The sequence below is a fragment of the Pristis pectinata genome, chromosome 22 (genome assembly GCF_009764475.1).
Source record: "Pristis pectinata isolate sPriPec2 chromosome 22, sPriPec2.1.pri, whole genome shotgun sequence".
Classification (NCBI taxonomy): Eukaryota; Metazoa; Chordata; class Chondrichthyes; order Rhinopristiformes; family Pristidae; genus Pristis; species Pristis pectinata.
This window is the reverse complement of record NC_067426.1, coordinates 17,757,896-17,773,131: the sequence shown is the minus strand read 5'-3', so window position 1 is coordinate 17,773,131 and position 15,236 is coordinate 17,757,896. Positions and strand designations below refer to the sequence as shown.

Sequence of the window (15,236 nt, the reverse complement as noted above, 5' to 3'; positions counted from 1 at the left end):
TTACCACGTCCCCTGGCAGTGTGTTCCTGGCACCTGTTGTTTTCAAAAAGAAAATCTGCCTCCTTAAATTGCCTTTAACTTTACCACTCCTCACGTTAAAGCTATGGCCTCTAGTATTTGACATTTCCAACCTGGGGAAAAAGACTCTTATCTACCCTACCTATGCCTCTCATTATTTTATATATTTCTTATCAGATCGCCCCTCAGCCACTGATGCTTCGAGAAAACAATCCAAGTTTGTCTAACCTCCCCTAGCTAATACGCTCTAATGCAGGCAACATTGTGGTGAACATCTTCTGCACCCTCCCCAAAGCCTCCATATCCTTCCTGTAGTAAGGTGACCAGAACCGCACACAATACTCTACTCTAAATCTAAGCAACATTTTAAACGGCTGCAACATTACTTCCTGGATATTATACTCAACACCCTGATCAATGAATGCAAGTGTGCCATTCACTTTCTTTAGCACCCTATCTACTTGTGTTGCCACTTTCATGGAATTATGGACTTGCATCCTAAGATCCCTCTGCACATCAATGTTCCTGAAGGTCCTGCCATTTACTTTGTACTTTCCTCTTGTATTTGACCTCCCAATGTGCAACACCTCACGCTTGTCCAGGTTAAACTCCATCTGCCATTTCTCCATGCATATGTTCAACTGATCTATATCCTGCTGTATCCTTTGACATCCTTCTTCACTATCCAGACTTCCACCAATTTTTGTGTCATCTGCAAACTTGCTAATCAGCCCATCTACTATTTCATCCAAATCACATAAGAGGTCGCAGCACTCATCTCCGTAGAACACCGCTGGTAACAGGCCTCCAGTTATGATAACACACTTCCACCTATGTCTTCTGTGGCCAAGACAATCTTAAATTCAATCTATGAAGTCACTGTGGATCTCATGTGCCTTAATCATTTGGATCAACCTACCATGAGAGACCTGGTCAAAGGCTTTACCAAAGTCCATGTAGAAAACATCCATTGTTCTACTCTCATCGATCATCTTTGTCGTCACCTCAAAAAAAAACTCAGTCAAGTTTGTAAGAAAATGACCTCCCCTGCACAAAGCCATGCTGATTATCCCTAATGTCAATGATTTCCTTGTGAGTAGATCCTATTTCAAAGAATCTTGAATGATTTCCCCACCACTGACGTAAGGTTCACTGGCCTATGCTTTCGTGGAATATCCCCATTACCCTTAAACAAAGGAACAACATTTGTTATTTTCCAGTCCTCTGGGACATCGCCTCTGGCTAAAGATGATGCAAAGATCTCTGTCAAAGCCCCAGCAATCTCCACTTGTGTTTCTCTTAATAAGCTGGTATAGATCCCATCAGGCCCTGGTTACTTATCCATGTTAATGTTCTTCCAGAGACCCAACACCACCACCTTGATATCAACATGCCCTAGAATATCAGCATACCTTCCCCCTGATCTTGCTGTCTTCCATGTCTTTCTCCTTGGTGAGTAGTGATGTGAAGAACTCGGATAGTACCTCTCCCACATCCTCTGGCTCCTGGCATAAATTCCCTCCTTTGTCCTTGAGTGGTCTAATCCTCTCCCTAGTTATCCTCCTTGTATATGTAAAACACCTTGGGATTTTCCTTAATCCAACTCGCCAAGGATATTTTGATGGCCTCTTTTTTTAGCAATCCTGATTCCCTGTTTAAGTTCTTTCCTGCTTCCTTTATATTTCTCAAAGACCCTGTCCAATTTCAGCTTCCTAAATCTTACATATGCTTCCTTCTTCATTTTGACTGACTACCTCTCATCATCCAGTGTTCATGAACCTTGCCATCCTTGTTTTTCTTCCTCACAGGTTCATGTTGCTCCTGAATTCTGACCACCTAGCCTTTAAGCAATTCCCACATGTTAGATGTGGTCTTGCCCAATAATAGCCACTCCCAATCTACTCTTCTCCCAGCTCCTGCTTAATAATGTTGTAATTAGTCTTTTCTCCAATTTAATACTTTGAGTCATAGAGTACTACACCACAGAAACAGGCCCTTTGGCCAATCTAGTCCATGCTGACCTGATCTTCTGTCTAGTCCTATCTACCTGCACCCGGACCATATCCCTCCAAATCCCTCACATCCATGTACCTATCCAAACTTCTCTTAAATGTTGCAGTTGAACCTGTATCTACCACTTCCGCTGGCAGCTCGTTCCACACTCGTACCACCCTCTGAGTGAAGAAGTTTCCCCTCAGATTCCCCTTAAATATTTCATCTTTCACCCTAAACCTATGTCCTCTAGTTCTAGTCTCACTCAATCTATACCCCTCACAATTCTCCCATCGTTCTCCTGTGCTCCAGGGAATAAAGTTCTCCTCTCTGAACTATGGCCACAACATCATAGTTTCATGTTCTAATCCAGGCTCTAAGTTCATCGGGCCTTGCCTGTAATACTCCTTGCATTGAAATAAATATACTTCAGTCCTGTCGTGTTCATTAACCTGGCCCTGCCTGTCCTTCCTTTCAGACTGACTTACTTAACTTGACCTCTACCCTTTCCTCAATCCCTTCACTTGCTGACCTACTGCTGTGGTTCCCACCCCCTGCCATTCTAGTCCAAACCCTCCTGAATAGCACTAGCAAACCTCCCTGCAAGGGTGTTGGTGTCCCTCCAGTTTGAATGCAACCTGTCTTTCTTGTACAGGTTCCACCTGCCCTGGAAGAGAGCCCAATGACCCATGTATCTGAAGCCCCCACCCCTGCACCAGCTCCTTGTCCAAGCATTCAACCATACTATCTTCCTATTTCTTGCTCACTAGCACATGGTACAGGGAGTAATACTGAGATTACAATCCTAGAGGTCTTGCTTTCTACCTAACTCCCTAAATTCTCTTTGCAGGACCTCACCTCCCTTCCTGCCAATGTTGTTAGTCCCAATATGGACCTCTGGCTGCTCGCCCTCTCCTTTCAGGATGTCCGGTGCCTGCTCAGAGCCACAGAAGCACCTGTCTGTGCCCCTGACTAAAGAGACCCCTATCACTATTACCTAGTCTTTGACCTTTCCTGCAGTACAACCGAGCCAGTCATGGTGCCACTGGTATAGCTGCTGCTGCTATTTTCTCCTGAGAGGCCATTCCAATCCCCCACTCCCTCCCCCCACCTTGCCCAAAACAGAATACTTGTTTGGGAGAGGGACAGGAGGCTCCTTCACTAACTGCCTGCCCCTCCTGGTGGTCATCCATCCTCCTGCCTGAACCTTGGATGTGACCACCTCCCTGAAACTCCTGTCTGTGACCCTCTCTGCCTCCTGTGTGCTCCTCCGCAAGTCCAACAGCCACTCCGACCAGTCCATGTAGTCTGAGAGGAGCTGCAGTTGTTACGCTTCCTGCGCACTTGATCACTCCCTGTTCGCCCGTGTCTCACGGGAACTCCACTGTCTGCCATTGCTGCCTCTTTAATAACTACTGACCTAAAAACAAGGAATAATCTTGCCTTGCCTTTGTTGCTGCTCTGCCTCCTCGCTGAAGCCCGGCATTCACAAAAGCGTGCACTTCAACAACACGGCAGCACTTTGACCTCGACAGCTTTTCTCAATAGGGCAGGAAAACGACATGCCTCTCAATGCTCCACCCAATTACAGTGTATAAACACTAGATGCCACAAAGCTATATCTTGTCAGGATGTGGGTCTGTATTTGCAGTCCACTCCCTAAACCACATTTATTTCATAAAATCTTGCCTCTGCTTTACTGAAGCACATTGATGCTGATGTTTTGATTCAGATTTTGGGAGACCGGTGTCCTGAATTCATTCCTTGAATATTCACTGAAGCCAAAGGTTATTATAAAAGAAGTGGGTGCAGACATTCAACTATCCTAATTCGAAGACACGCAAGAAACTTTTCACTCTTCATATCTGCCTCCAATCTCACCACCAACAATTGCAGCATTCAGTGGTGTCTTAAACAATTGTACGGTCATTTTCTTCACCTATTCACGTGTATTGTCTTTTGATCTCTATTTGGAGAAAAATGATATGCTATCAGCCAATGCCCTTTTATTGTGTTGAAGCAGTTTACTTTTGCATAACTTTCCAGGTTTTCCCTTGCCTTCAGCTTCCTTCATTATTTCTACAAGATCAAGCAGATGTTGTCCTTCCAGATGAAAATGCATTTGTTCTGTTTACTTAACTATTCTGCATGTGGTTCTTTATTATTCTCTCTCTGCTGGAGTTCTCCACTAGTATACCTCACAATTTTTGTGTATCGTTTGCCTTTACTGATGGGAAGGAAAGTGGAGAAGGGCAGGCAGTCTTGGAACATTTTTGCATTTCTCTTCATCTCATTTCTGTACAAACACATTTACACTCTTATTCCCTTCATTGGGAAAAGGCTGAAAATGTTTACAGAGTTAAAGATCTGTCGTTAGACGAGCAGTCCTTTTCAGAATGGGAGGGGCACGCCAGGTGTTCTCTGTGAATGCTTTTAAACCTTGGCTTGCAGGCGTTCATACTGGTATCAGTTGTGGCTCAGTTGCTAGCATTCTCACCACTGTCAGAAGGCAATGGCTTGTAGTCCTAGTCAATAATCGAGCTTGAGATCTTGCCCATTTGAGTGTAGTGCTGAGTGTGTTCCTCAGATTGCTTTTTCAGATGAGGCCATCCACCTGCCCTTTTTAAGGTGGATGCAAGTGATCCTTTTGCTATATTTGCAGAAAGAAAAACAAAAGCAAGTCAGGCAGCAACTGTGGGGGGGGGGGGGGGGGAGAAATATTTCAGGTGTGAGACCCTTCCTCAGACCTGAGAAAGAGAAACCAGTTGGTCTGGGTAGCAGCAAAGTGTGGGTGGAACAGAGGGGACTTCTCTGAGAGTGAAGTCATGTGGCAGGTGCGATCAGATTGAGCTGCTGTGGCTGTGTCATTTATTGCTAATGTGGTTCTAGCCTACAGGGACCATGCCAGTAGGCCAGACTATACACAGAGGGAAAGGAAAAAGGATGACGAAGAAAGAGCAAATTTGATGCTGTTTTCTCTACATTGCAACAGTTCTACACTTTAATGCTGCTTTGCTGTAGAGCACTTTGGGATGGCATGAGGTCATGAGAGGCGCTAAGTAAATGCAGTGTCTCTGTAGATTACGAGAGGGCATTTCCCCTTTTTACATTTTGCTAATTCTACTGGCAAAACCACGGGTCATGTGAAATTTGGGTCTGCAATTACTGTCTTGATGAAAATGAGCCAATTTTAGCAAAATAGCCACGGGTGCTACAATCTGGATCAATGCACCTTGTCCCCTAGCTTGCCTTTACCAGCAAGTTTCATCCATCCCTCTGCTCAACGGCCCTTATGACCATCGCCTTCATCCTCAATGCAAATACATGATGTTCAAGTCACCTGGAAGCTACTTTGAGAGTGGAATGACTTTGATGTAGACTGCAATGCATTTGATTGTGGGCAAGGGCTCAATTCATTTTAATTGGACATTTGGTGGCCTGGACTTAGCAAACCAAGGCTTGTTTACCTTTTAATCTTTTTAATGAATAAACTAAACTTAATCTATAGAAATTGGGAATGAAGTCATCTCTTTTTCTTATTTTCTTAGTTGTCTTAAATTTATCTTCTAATCCATTTCCTTATCCATTTTTTTAAAACCAGGATATCCTATTGTACAGCTGACAAAGTACATGATAAAGTTTTTGCCTACATTGCTCAGAGCCAGTTGAATGAGACATTAGAATGTCATGCCTTCCTGTGTACAAAGAAAAAACTGGTGAGTTCTTGGTTACTTATTGATGATTCTTCCTCTTTTCCGTCACATTCACTCCTGCTTCTAAGTGTTTAAATTTCCACCCTAATTAATGGTGTATGTGTTGTGAATGGTAACTTAAAGCAATCTCCAGACTCTACTTGCTCTTCTCTTGCCCTTCTACTGGAGATTACCCATTGCTGTGCAAACTGTTTCTGGCAGCTTTAGATGCAAAGAGCTAAGATTAATACCATCGAGAAAAATGCTCAAAATTCTTTTCTGATTATCTGTCCTTTCTGGAGATTGAATATCATAACAGGGCTTTTTCTTTGTTTTTAAAAAAAAAGGCCTGAATTGTGTGGAATGTCTAAAGGCATCACATTGTTATCTCCAAAAGGATCCCCATGAGACCAGATCAGGTTCTGTGCTTGCCAGTAATGAAGCTTCCATTCCCATCCCACAGTGTGTCAATAAGAGAATTGGAGATTTTGGCATTAGAAGCAAAATGTTCTAGAAATGCAGCTGAGGAAGTTCCTGTACATTTGAAACCTTTACCTTTCTACGTTCGAGGGTTATTTTTATTCAGTTTCTGTTTTCTCTGAAGTGCAAACCTGGTGCAATTGTGGAAGTAAAATCCTTTATATCTTTCACTTTAATGTCTCATGGTATAACCAGTCAACAATTAAATTTAGTTTCCTCTTGGTCAAGATCTAACATTTTCTGATCAATCCATTCTCTGGGTTGTTTTGAATGTGGCAGAAAGTAACCGTGCTAAATTTAGGTAAAGTTGTCTGCACTATTTTGGTTAAACCCACAGAAAACCCAGATTGAAAAGTATATGATATTATGAAAATATGAAGTGATTTTTTTTATCCATTACGCCTGTCATGAATAGGAATGCTACCTGACCCTAAGTAATCTGTTGTGTCTTCCTAGGCTCAGGCAGTGACATTAACTGTGGCCCAAGCTTTCAAAATTGCTTTTGAATTCTGGCAAGCCGCCAAAGAAGGTGGGTTTTCTTTATCAGAATTAGATCATGAAAATTAATACTTTTTGATTTTGCTGTTAACCTCTTCACAGCTGCAACAAAATTGTTTTGGAATTAGAACAAGCCATCTCTGAACTCTGGTGTCATTTGCTGTTTGTTCCCTTGTGATAATCACCACATTTGGAATGAGTTTTTTCAGAATCTGTGTGTGCTTCCTTTATCATTACTGTAAAAGTGCTCTGATAGAGTGGGTTCGCCAATGCATTGAGGCTCCTGCTACTCTGCTCAATGTTGTATGGAAGCACCTTGCTGGAGTTTGCTCTCTGGGATCCCACATTGAAGAATGATGACTTCTCCAACTCCATCCCTGCCTTTAGAAGTTGGTATTAATTATTAAAGTTTGAAGTGAAATAATTTCTGTCTCTACCAGACCTGGTTAGTGGCATATAGTAGTAGAAGCCATAAGGTCACTGATTTTACCTGAGTTAAAGATCCATGGTTTGAGAAGAATCACAAGGGCCTCAAAAATATTCACATTTGACTCCAGTCTGTGATCAGCAGTGTTGAGTAACCACAGCTGATCCAATGTATCCTGTAGTCTCTAGGGCAATGAATCATCTCTTGTCTTTTCAACAAGAAATTACCATCTGCTGTACAATTTTAATTTGTTGGTTTCCCCCCTCCCCCCCCCCCCCCCCCCCCCCCCCCCCCCCCCCCCCCCCCCCCCCCCCCCCCCCCCCCCCCCCCCCCCCCCCCCCCCCCCCAAAAAAAAGAGCATCATCAATAAGGAGATTTGTTTCCATCATTTAAATTTTGAAATTGACCTTACAGTACCATCCTCGGGAACCCAAGCAATTCTGTTTGTGGGTGATAGGGAGAGATTGTTTTTCACATCTTGACTTGATTTTTTTTTAATCGTCCTCCTCATCTGAAGGTGAGAGGTTTAATTATATTGCACTTCATTGATGGATTATGCACTAGCTTGAAATAAAGATGATGGTTCAAGTGTATTGCTTTTTTCCAATTTACTGTTCTAAGTAAACTCTAGATAGCAGAGAGGTGTTTTGGTTTCATCCTTAGCAACACATTGTATGATTGTTAGAGAGTTAACAAATTTATTTAAACTTTACAAAAAAAGTGTCCTTGGATTATAATATTTACTTAAGTATTTAATTGAATTGAAAAAGAAACATGGTATATTTATCAGGGAAGTCTAATTTACTCTTAATTTTAGGCAATTACAGTTAACTGCTTATTTATACTTCAGGATAAGACAGATTCTTTTTCTTTTCCCCCTCACTATCTGATAAAACTTCATTACTATAGTCTGGGTTGGATTTTTAAAAAATTTTTTTTATTTTCAATTATACTTTCACAGTTCTGTTTTGTTTGCCTCATGACAATTTCTAAGCTGGATGCTCTTAAGAATATAGTGTGTCTGCTAAGAATGAAATATGTAATGGTTTCATTTCCATTGTGTGAGGTTTGTGTTATCCTGTTCCCTTGTAGAGAAAGAGAAAAGAGCAGCAGTTGGGTCATCTGTCAGTGAAGCAGCTGATAAACCTCCATTGGAAAGATCAACCAATAACCACTCCAAAACAGGTGAGGGCTTTTTAACTTGTTGAAGTGGTGATCCCATCCATGAAGAACAAAGGTCCAAAGAGTACAAGGAGTGTGGGAATGTTGCTTGGAGATGGTGCTAAAATATATAGCTCCTATTTTGCCCTTTACTCCCCATCCTCCTTTCATGAAATTCCAATCTAGTGACAAAACAGTGCAGTGTGTGGTTTTTACTATCTAATTTTCTCTGGCTTAGAAGCAGGTCATGTGCAATAATTGCAGCACATGAAAGATACTTTGGAGCCTGAAAGTTGTAATATTTTGAAACTTTATACAGTATATACAGTCCACAGTATAGGAAAAGACATTGCATTCCTGTCCATGAAAAAGCACCATCTGGTGCTTCTGTGTTTTTTTTGAGTGGATCAAGGAATGGACTTCATTCTGGGGCTGGTTGCTGATGATATTCCTCCTTGGGCTATATCCCATGGTAAAACTGATCCTCTTCATAACCATTTAAACTCATTTGATACTGGGCTAATTGCAGGAGGTGAGAATCCTTTTGCACGTGATTAATTTGAACATTTTTTTTGTGAAAATTTCATCTGTATTTGAGCTGCTTTTGCAGTATTGTTCAGGGTTGCGTTCTCTGATTATCTGGCCATATGTAGGTTTTTCTTTGTGTGTGGATGTACGGTGGGAGCTGGGGGAATCTGTGTTGAGACTTTGCACACAAAGTCTCATCTTTGATTCCTACTGTAGTGGGGCTATTTATTAATAAATAACAAATGTTATTTTTAAACTTCCCTACAGAAGTAGCTACAGCAGATTTGTTGGATTTAACAGAAGGAGCCAAACCAGCAAACCACAGAAGTGAGCTCTCTGATGCAGATAAAAAATACTCGGTCAATGACAACCTTGTGTGGGTAAGACCTGCAGTACTGAGGAAGACAGCATTGTTATTAATCAGCTTATAGTTGTAGGAATCCTGCTTCACTTTCACAAAACCAGTGTGTGCATGGAATCAAGTCTTAGAATAGAATTGTACAAGAAAGTAATAAGCCATCTGACTAGGTATACTTAAGATATGACCTTGAACACATTTCTTATGGTACTCCTCAGTGCTGTAGAAGTAAATACTTTTTTTTGTGGGACGTGTGTCTATAGGTCTTAAGTGATCCTCGAGCAGAAACACAAGGGGAAATTTTAACTCGGCTGAGGACATGGAATTGGGAGCATGTGGTGGGATTCTGAGCAAACTGGTCCAAAGTGTCAACTTCTGAATTGTATGGAGGCAAATGAAATGAATGAAGCTGCTCCCATGGGCAGATTGGCATTTATAATATGTTGTATTCTAGTGGGGCTAGTCATGAAATGCCTGCTTAGAGTTTCACACTGGGCAACCAGGTTTCCCAGACCTTGGGATACCCTATAGATTAAGTGAGAAAAGGAAAGTGTTGGGGAGAAGAATACCTTGTGGGCCAGGAGGTTTGGGAGTGCTTCATTCCAACCTGTCCCCCAGACTTCTCCTCCATCACTGCAGCCTGCTCTAATACACTCTCCACCTGACTTGGTGCCAAGCCTGTCAATTAGTTTGGTGTCTTGTTTAACACTCCACCAATCCTGCCAATGTAACGCAGCTAGTACAGATCCAAACCGGTAACTCCGGCCAGTAGCAGCCAGAATGACTTTGAGTTCAGTTTAAATATTGCTACTGTCAATGCTGACCATCTCCTTCAGACTGGTGTCTTTTTTTATTGTTCCTTCTCCAGCACACACCACCATGTCCCCCAAAATAAACTCATTTATGCTGTACCACCAACCCTACTATGTTAAATGTGGATGCATTAGTTGAATAGATTGGTGTAAAAAATTCTACTTTTGTTTGTTTTCAGGAAATGAATGATGATCTGGATGAAGCTTTTGCAAGGTAAAACTAAACTCCCTCTCTTTTGTTTTAAATTTCTAACCTATGTGTAAAATGGCCCACTGAGCATTTGTCACAATGACCAATTCATCTTGCTGTGTACCCATCTCATCTCTCCTTCTGACTTTTCCAAGCTGCAATTTGGACAGCTTTAACCCAGCTAAAGGTAATTAAAGTGCATGCATGTTTTGAAACTTTCAGTCAACCATCACTGCGCCGAATGTAACAACAGATCTGTGCTGCAATATTCCAGTTCACTTGACTTGGCCTTCACCCTGCTGAGTTTAATTGCCTGTTGCCAATCTGACTAAGGTATCCTGTTGTGCAGAAGGAATGTGGTACATCTTTGTGACTAATTGTTTTGCATATAAAATCCTCTTTGCTACCATATCATTCATTTTAGACTTGGGAATGCATCGAGCATGAGTTTTTCTCGTGTCTGAAATTAGTTCATTAGCTAAATCTGGAGCAAAATAAAATTAAAGTGTGTCATCAATACTGACTACAAGAAAATATCAAATGCAGGATCCTGATAAGTGGACTGTCTTTTTTGATGATGTCGTGTAATGCTGTTAATTTGGTGTTTTACACAAAATGTCGTTTCTTATGAAGAGGTTGCTAGACTTGCTGAGTATTTTTAGTATCTGTGGAGAGGGAAGCAGAGGTAGTGTTTCACTGCACTGAACTTCCATCAGTTTTCAGATCTCCAGCACTTTGCTTTCAAATTAATGCATTTTTGATAACAATCAAATCTTCCTTGATTAGGGGAGGATGTTGTGAAGTGTGCAGCCACTGAGTTCTGACAATGTTTGTTGTCATTAGGGTTCAGCTATGAAACTGATGTCTGTGTTGCAAGAAGCTGCTCCCTTGTCTGTGCGACAGTTCTAGAATAGCTACATTATGGAACTATATAGCTGCAGTGTGAATAGGAAGTTAGATTAAAAATGCAAATAGAAGAAACTCTTGCAAATTGACCGCTGTGGAAAAAAATGTAAGAGTAACCTGTTGCTGTTGTTTAAGAAACCAGAATCTGTTGTCCACAACTGTAAGTGTAATTTTAAGCAAAAATGTCACAGCTATTTACAAGACCAATGAAATGCTGATCTATGTAGTAACCTGCTTGAATATTACAGCCATGGTTCCAACTTCTTTCCAACGTGCTCTTGCAGTTTAATTACTAATCGTCCTTTTTATTACCTTCATCCCATCTCACTAGCCAAACACATCGCTTTTGTTGCCTTTGTTTGATGCTAGCTGCCACTATTAGTACTCTCATCTCCTCCAACACCTTTTATTTAAATTGGAGCCCCATCTTATCTCAACTCTGTTTGATTTTTACCCCATCCAGGGTGGTGGTGGATCCAATCACAAATCACAAGATGGTGATCATGATGTATTCCTGAGAGTGGGTTTGTTCTATTACTGCAGTTGTTTGAGGGAGACAATAGAGGTGGTCTATTGTAATCGTGGTGACACTGTGCCAAAATAGTTGTTAATTATTATGACATGAGACAACACTTTTATTTTTCATAGTTAGTCATAGAGCTTCCTCTGGGTGCTCCAGTTTCCTCTCGCATTCCAAAGACACATGGGTTAGGAAGTTGTGGGCATGCTATGTTGGCACCGGAAGCGTGGCGACACTTATGGGTTGCCCCCAGAACACTCTGCAAAAGATGTATTTCACTGTGTGTTTCAATGTACATGTGACTAATAAAGATATCTTCTATTTGTCCACAAACTGTTATGTAAATGAGTCAAAACTCCAGTAGGTGGCAACCTTATCATGCTAGATGCCAAGAATGCTTTTGAGTTGATATCTAGCTCTCCTTGAGGGAGAGCATGGAATTGTTTTGTGATTTGATGTTTAAACCACTACTACCAGCAGTAGTAGTTCTCTTGGTAATAAATTTACATTTCTATATCTAGATCATTTTATTTTTGACACACCAATCGATGTAAAATTCTGATCTCTTTCAGGTTGGCTCAATCTCGAACAAACCCTCAGTTTCTGGACATTGGTGTGAGCCCCCAGGACATGCAGACAGAAGAATGTTTATCTCCATCAGACTGGGAGAAAAGTGATGCTGGGGTCACAGAAAAAGATGACCTGTTTGGCCTCTGATACCTTAGTGACCATGGAAAATAAACAGCTTGTCCCTGAAGAGGAACTGACCACCCTGAAACTGAACTCGGCACCTTCTAGCAGTAAGATGGAATACTTGAAAGCTGGCTTATGAAAGGAACTTTTGATCTGAGTGGCTGTGTTGCTGCAGGACTGAAACAGAGGATTGATGATGCCAACACTTACGGTGCTCCCTTTAAGGAGGTTCAGACCAAAGGAATCAAAAGACCTTGAAATGAAACCATTTAGACTTGCAGAACTTGCCTGTGACACATCCCAGCCTAGGATGGCTGTTAACTAGGCTGTGAGCTTGCCTATTCATTTGAAAAGTTACCGGTGAAAATAAATCCCTGAAAAGACCACAGATTTATATCCATGTAGATAATGGATTTGCAGTGAATGTTAATCAATTATAAAATGCCTTTTTCCAATAATTATTCTTACTAAATGAATGAGCATCTTATTTTATTTTTGGCACTTGCATTGTTCACCTCAACCACTAAAGTAGGACAGATTAAAACGATGTAACTTTTTGTAACTTTTTCAAATGTAAACATTGTTATTTCAAATGTTTGGAAAAGCAAGAAAAATCAGAAAAAAATGCAGATGCTGGAAATCTGAAATTAAAAATTAGAAAATGTTGGAGAAACAGGAGGTCGGGCAGCATCTGTGGAAAGAGAAACAGTTGCCGTTTCTGCCTCCACAGACTCCCATAGTTATTTTGACTACTTCTTCCCACTCTCTCTCCTCTGTCCCCATTGTATCAGCTCAGGTCATAAGACTTTCCATATAGGTCTTCCTTCCTAGCTTCCCCTCTGCCATGGACGACGGAGCCCATCACCACATTTCATCTATTTCCCACACCTCTGCTCTCACTTCCTATCCTCCCGGACAGAGCAAAGGAGGAGTTTCCCTGGTCCTCAGTTTCCTCCCCACGAGCCTCTGCATTCAACTGATCTTCCTTTGCAATTTCCACCACCTTAAACGACACACATTTCCCCTCCCCTTTCAGCATTCTGAAGTGACCATTCCCTTTGTGGACTGTCTGTGGATTCTATCTTCCCAGGGCGACAAAGGCTAACATGAGGGGACATAATTTTAAAGTGATTGAAGGATGGTATAAGGGGGAATGTCAGGGGTAAGTCCTTTTTTTTTACACAGTGGTGGGTGTGTGGAATGCACTACCTGCAGAAGTTGTGGGGGCAGATACATTAGGGACACTTAAGAGACTCTTAGACATATGAATGATAGAGAAATGGGGGGGGTGATGTGGGAGGGAAGGATTAGATAGATCTTAGAGCAGGATAAAATGTTGGCACAATATTGTAGGCTGAAGGGCCTGTACTGTGCTGTAATGTTCTATATTCCTGCACCAACCATTTTCCCATACAATCATACACTTATCCTTTTACCTCTTGCCTCTCCATCACCCAAGGACACAAGCAGTCATTCCAAGGGAAGCAGCAATTTTGCTTGTACTTTCAAAATAGTCTGTTGCATTTGGTGCTCAAAATGTGGTGCCCTTTACATTGGAGAAACCACACTTGGATCGTGGTGCACCTGTGTTCAGTATGCAGCAATAATCTTGAGTTTCCTATTGCCTACCACATTAACTCTCCTTCCTGCTCCCACTCTGACTTGCTTGTCTTTGGCCTCCTGCACTGTTTTAACAAGGCCCAAAATAAACTTGGGGAACAGCACCTCGTCTTTCATCTGGGCACATTGCAGCCTTCTGCAGTAGATATTGAATTCTGCAACTTCAGGTAACTATTTCTTTTGTATTAGAACTGGTGAATCTGCTGTAGGTCATCAATCTGTAATATTGGCTCATTTATTCTCTTTGTATCAGGACTGTGATCTGCTAGGACTTTTGTACAACTTTACATTTTTATAGTTGTTATGAAAATTTCTTTGTGCTTTTTCTAAACATTCTCATTAACCTATCAACCCAATGACTTCATCTACCACATAACATCGTGGCAGTCCTGGCCTCAACCTATCAGAGATTCCTTTTGTCCTATCCTTCCTTCCCCCACTCCCTCAGCAACTTCAAACTGATCTTCACTCTTTCTCAGTTCTGCAAAGAGTCTTCAACCTGAAAAGTTAATTCTGTTTCTCTTTCCACATGCTGCCTCTCCTGCTGACTGTTTCCAGAATGTTCTGTTTTTGTAACGGTATTTAGTCTCTTCCTTTGTGTGTTAATATAGCTAATGTATTATTATAATGCACAATGTTATTAAAGCATTTCATTCCCATTACATTTCCAATTCCTTATTGCCTTGCTTTAGGCTGGGTAATGATTTTTGCCTCAAATGTTTTGGAGGGTGAAAACTGAATTCATTCTACAATATTTTAATTTCTGTTTTAATAGAATCTGGTTATCAGTTATGTGAGAGTGAAGATCCAAAATCTTTGGGCATCCAGTAGATGCATTTTTCTGAAGATGTGCAAAACTACAATGGTGACACCAAATGTAGAGTGAAGAGCTCTTGTTACAAACCATTTAATATACTGCAGGAGAAGTTATAGTTTACAGAGTTGTATTTGGAATGTAGTTTTATTTGCAAATAGTTCTGTAATACTGAAGTGGTTCAAAATTAATTGGCACACTAATTAATAGAGAGCAAATGGAATAAATTGCCAACTTGCATATGTAATAGTTTTTTTTTAAAAAAACAAATCCAGATAATCTTAAGTTGGTTTTATGCACTTATTAGGAGAAAAAACAAACTTCCCCACTTTGATTTTTCTCCTCATCCCCTGTTCTTGAACAGGACATCATAGTAGATGACATTTTGTGATGTAGTTTTAGATTTCCTGCTCATCAGACTCTGATCAACAGGAAAATATAACAATATGGAGTAACAAAAGTGGCCAAAATCATAACTATACCAAACCACCTTTCTTCATAGAATAATTCCCATTGAACAGTTATTG

General features: G+C 41.1%; 1 protein-coding gene across 2 annotated transcripts in view; it reads left to right on the top strand.

Annotated features, from left to right (window-relative positions):
- The window catches only part of ldlrap1b (low density lipoprotein receptor adaptor protein 1b), a 42,789-nt gene extending 28,232 nt beyond the window's left edge, over positions 1-14,557 (top strand). For both annotated transcript variants that reach the window (XM_052036487.1, XM_052036488.1), the window contains exons 4-9: positions 5,612-5,726; positions 6,639-6,711; positions 8,200-8,292; positions 9,064-9,176; positions 10,146-10,180; positions 12,155-14,557. In XM_052036487.1, the coding sequence (XP_051892447.1) occupies positions 5,612-5,726; positions 6,639-6,711; positions 8,200-8,292; positions 9,064-9,176; positions 10,146-10,180; positions 12,155-12,299 (574 nt within the window). In that variant the 3' untranslated portion in view covers positions 12,300-14,557. The remainder of the gene's footprint in view (positions 1-5,611; positions 5,727-6,638; positions 6,712-8,199; positions 8,293-9,063; positions 9,177-10,145; positions 10,181-12,154) is intronic.
- Positions 14,558-15,236: the final 679 nt, after the last annotated feature.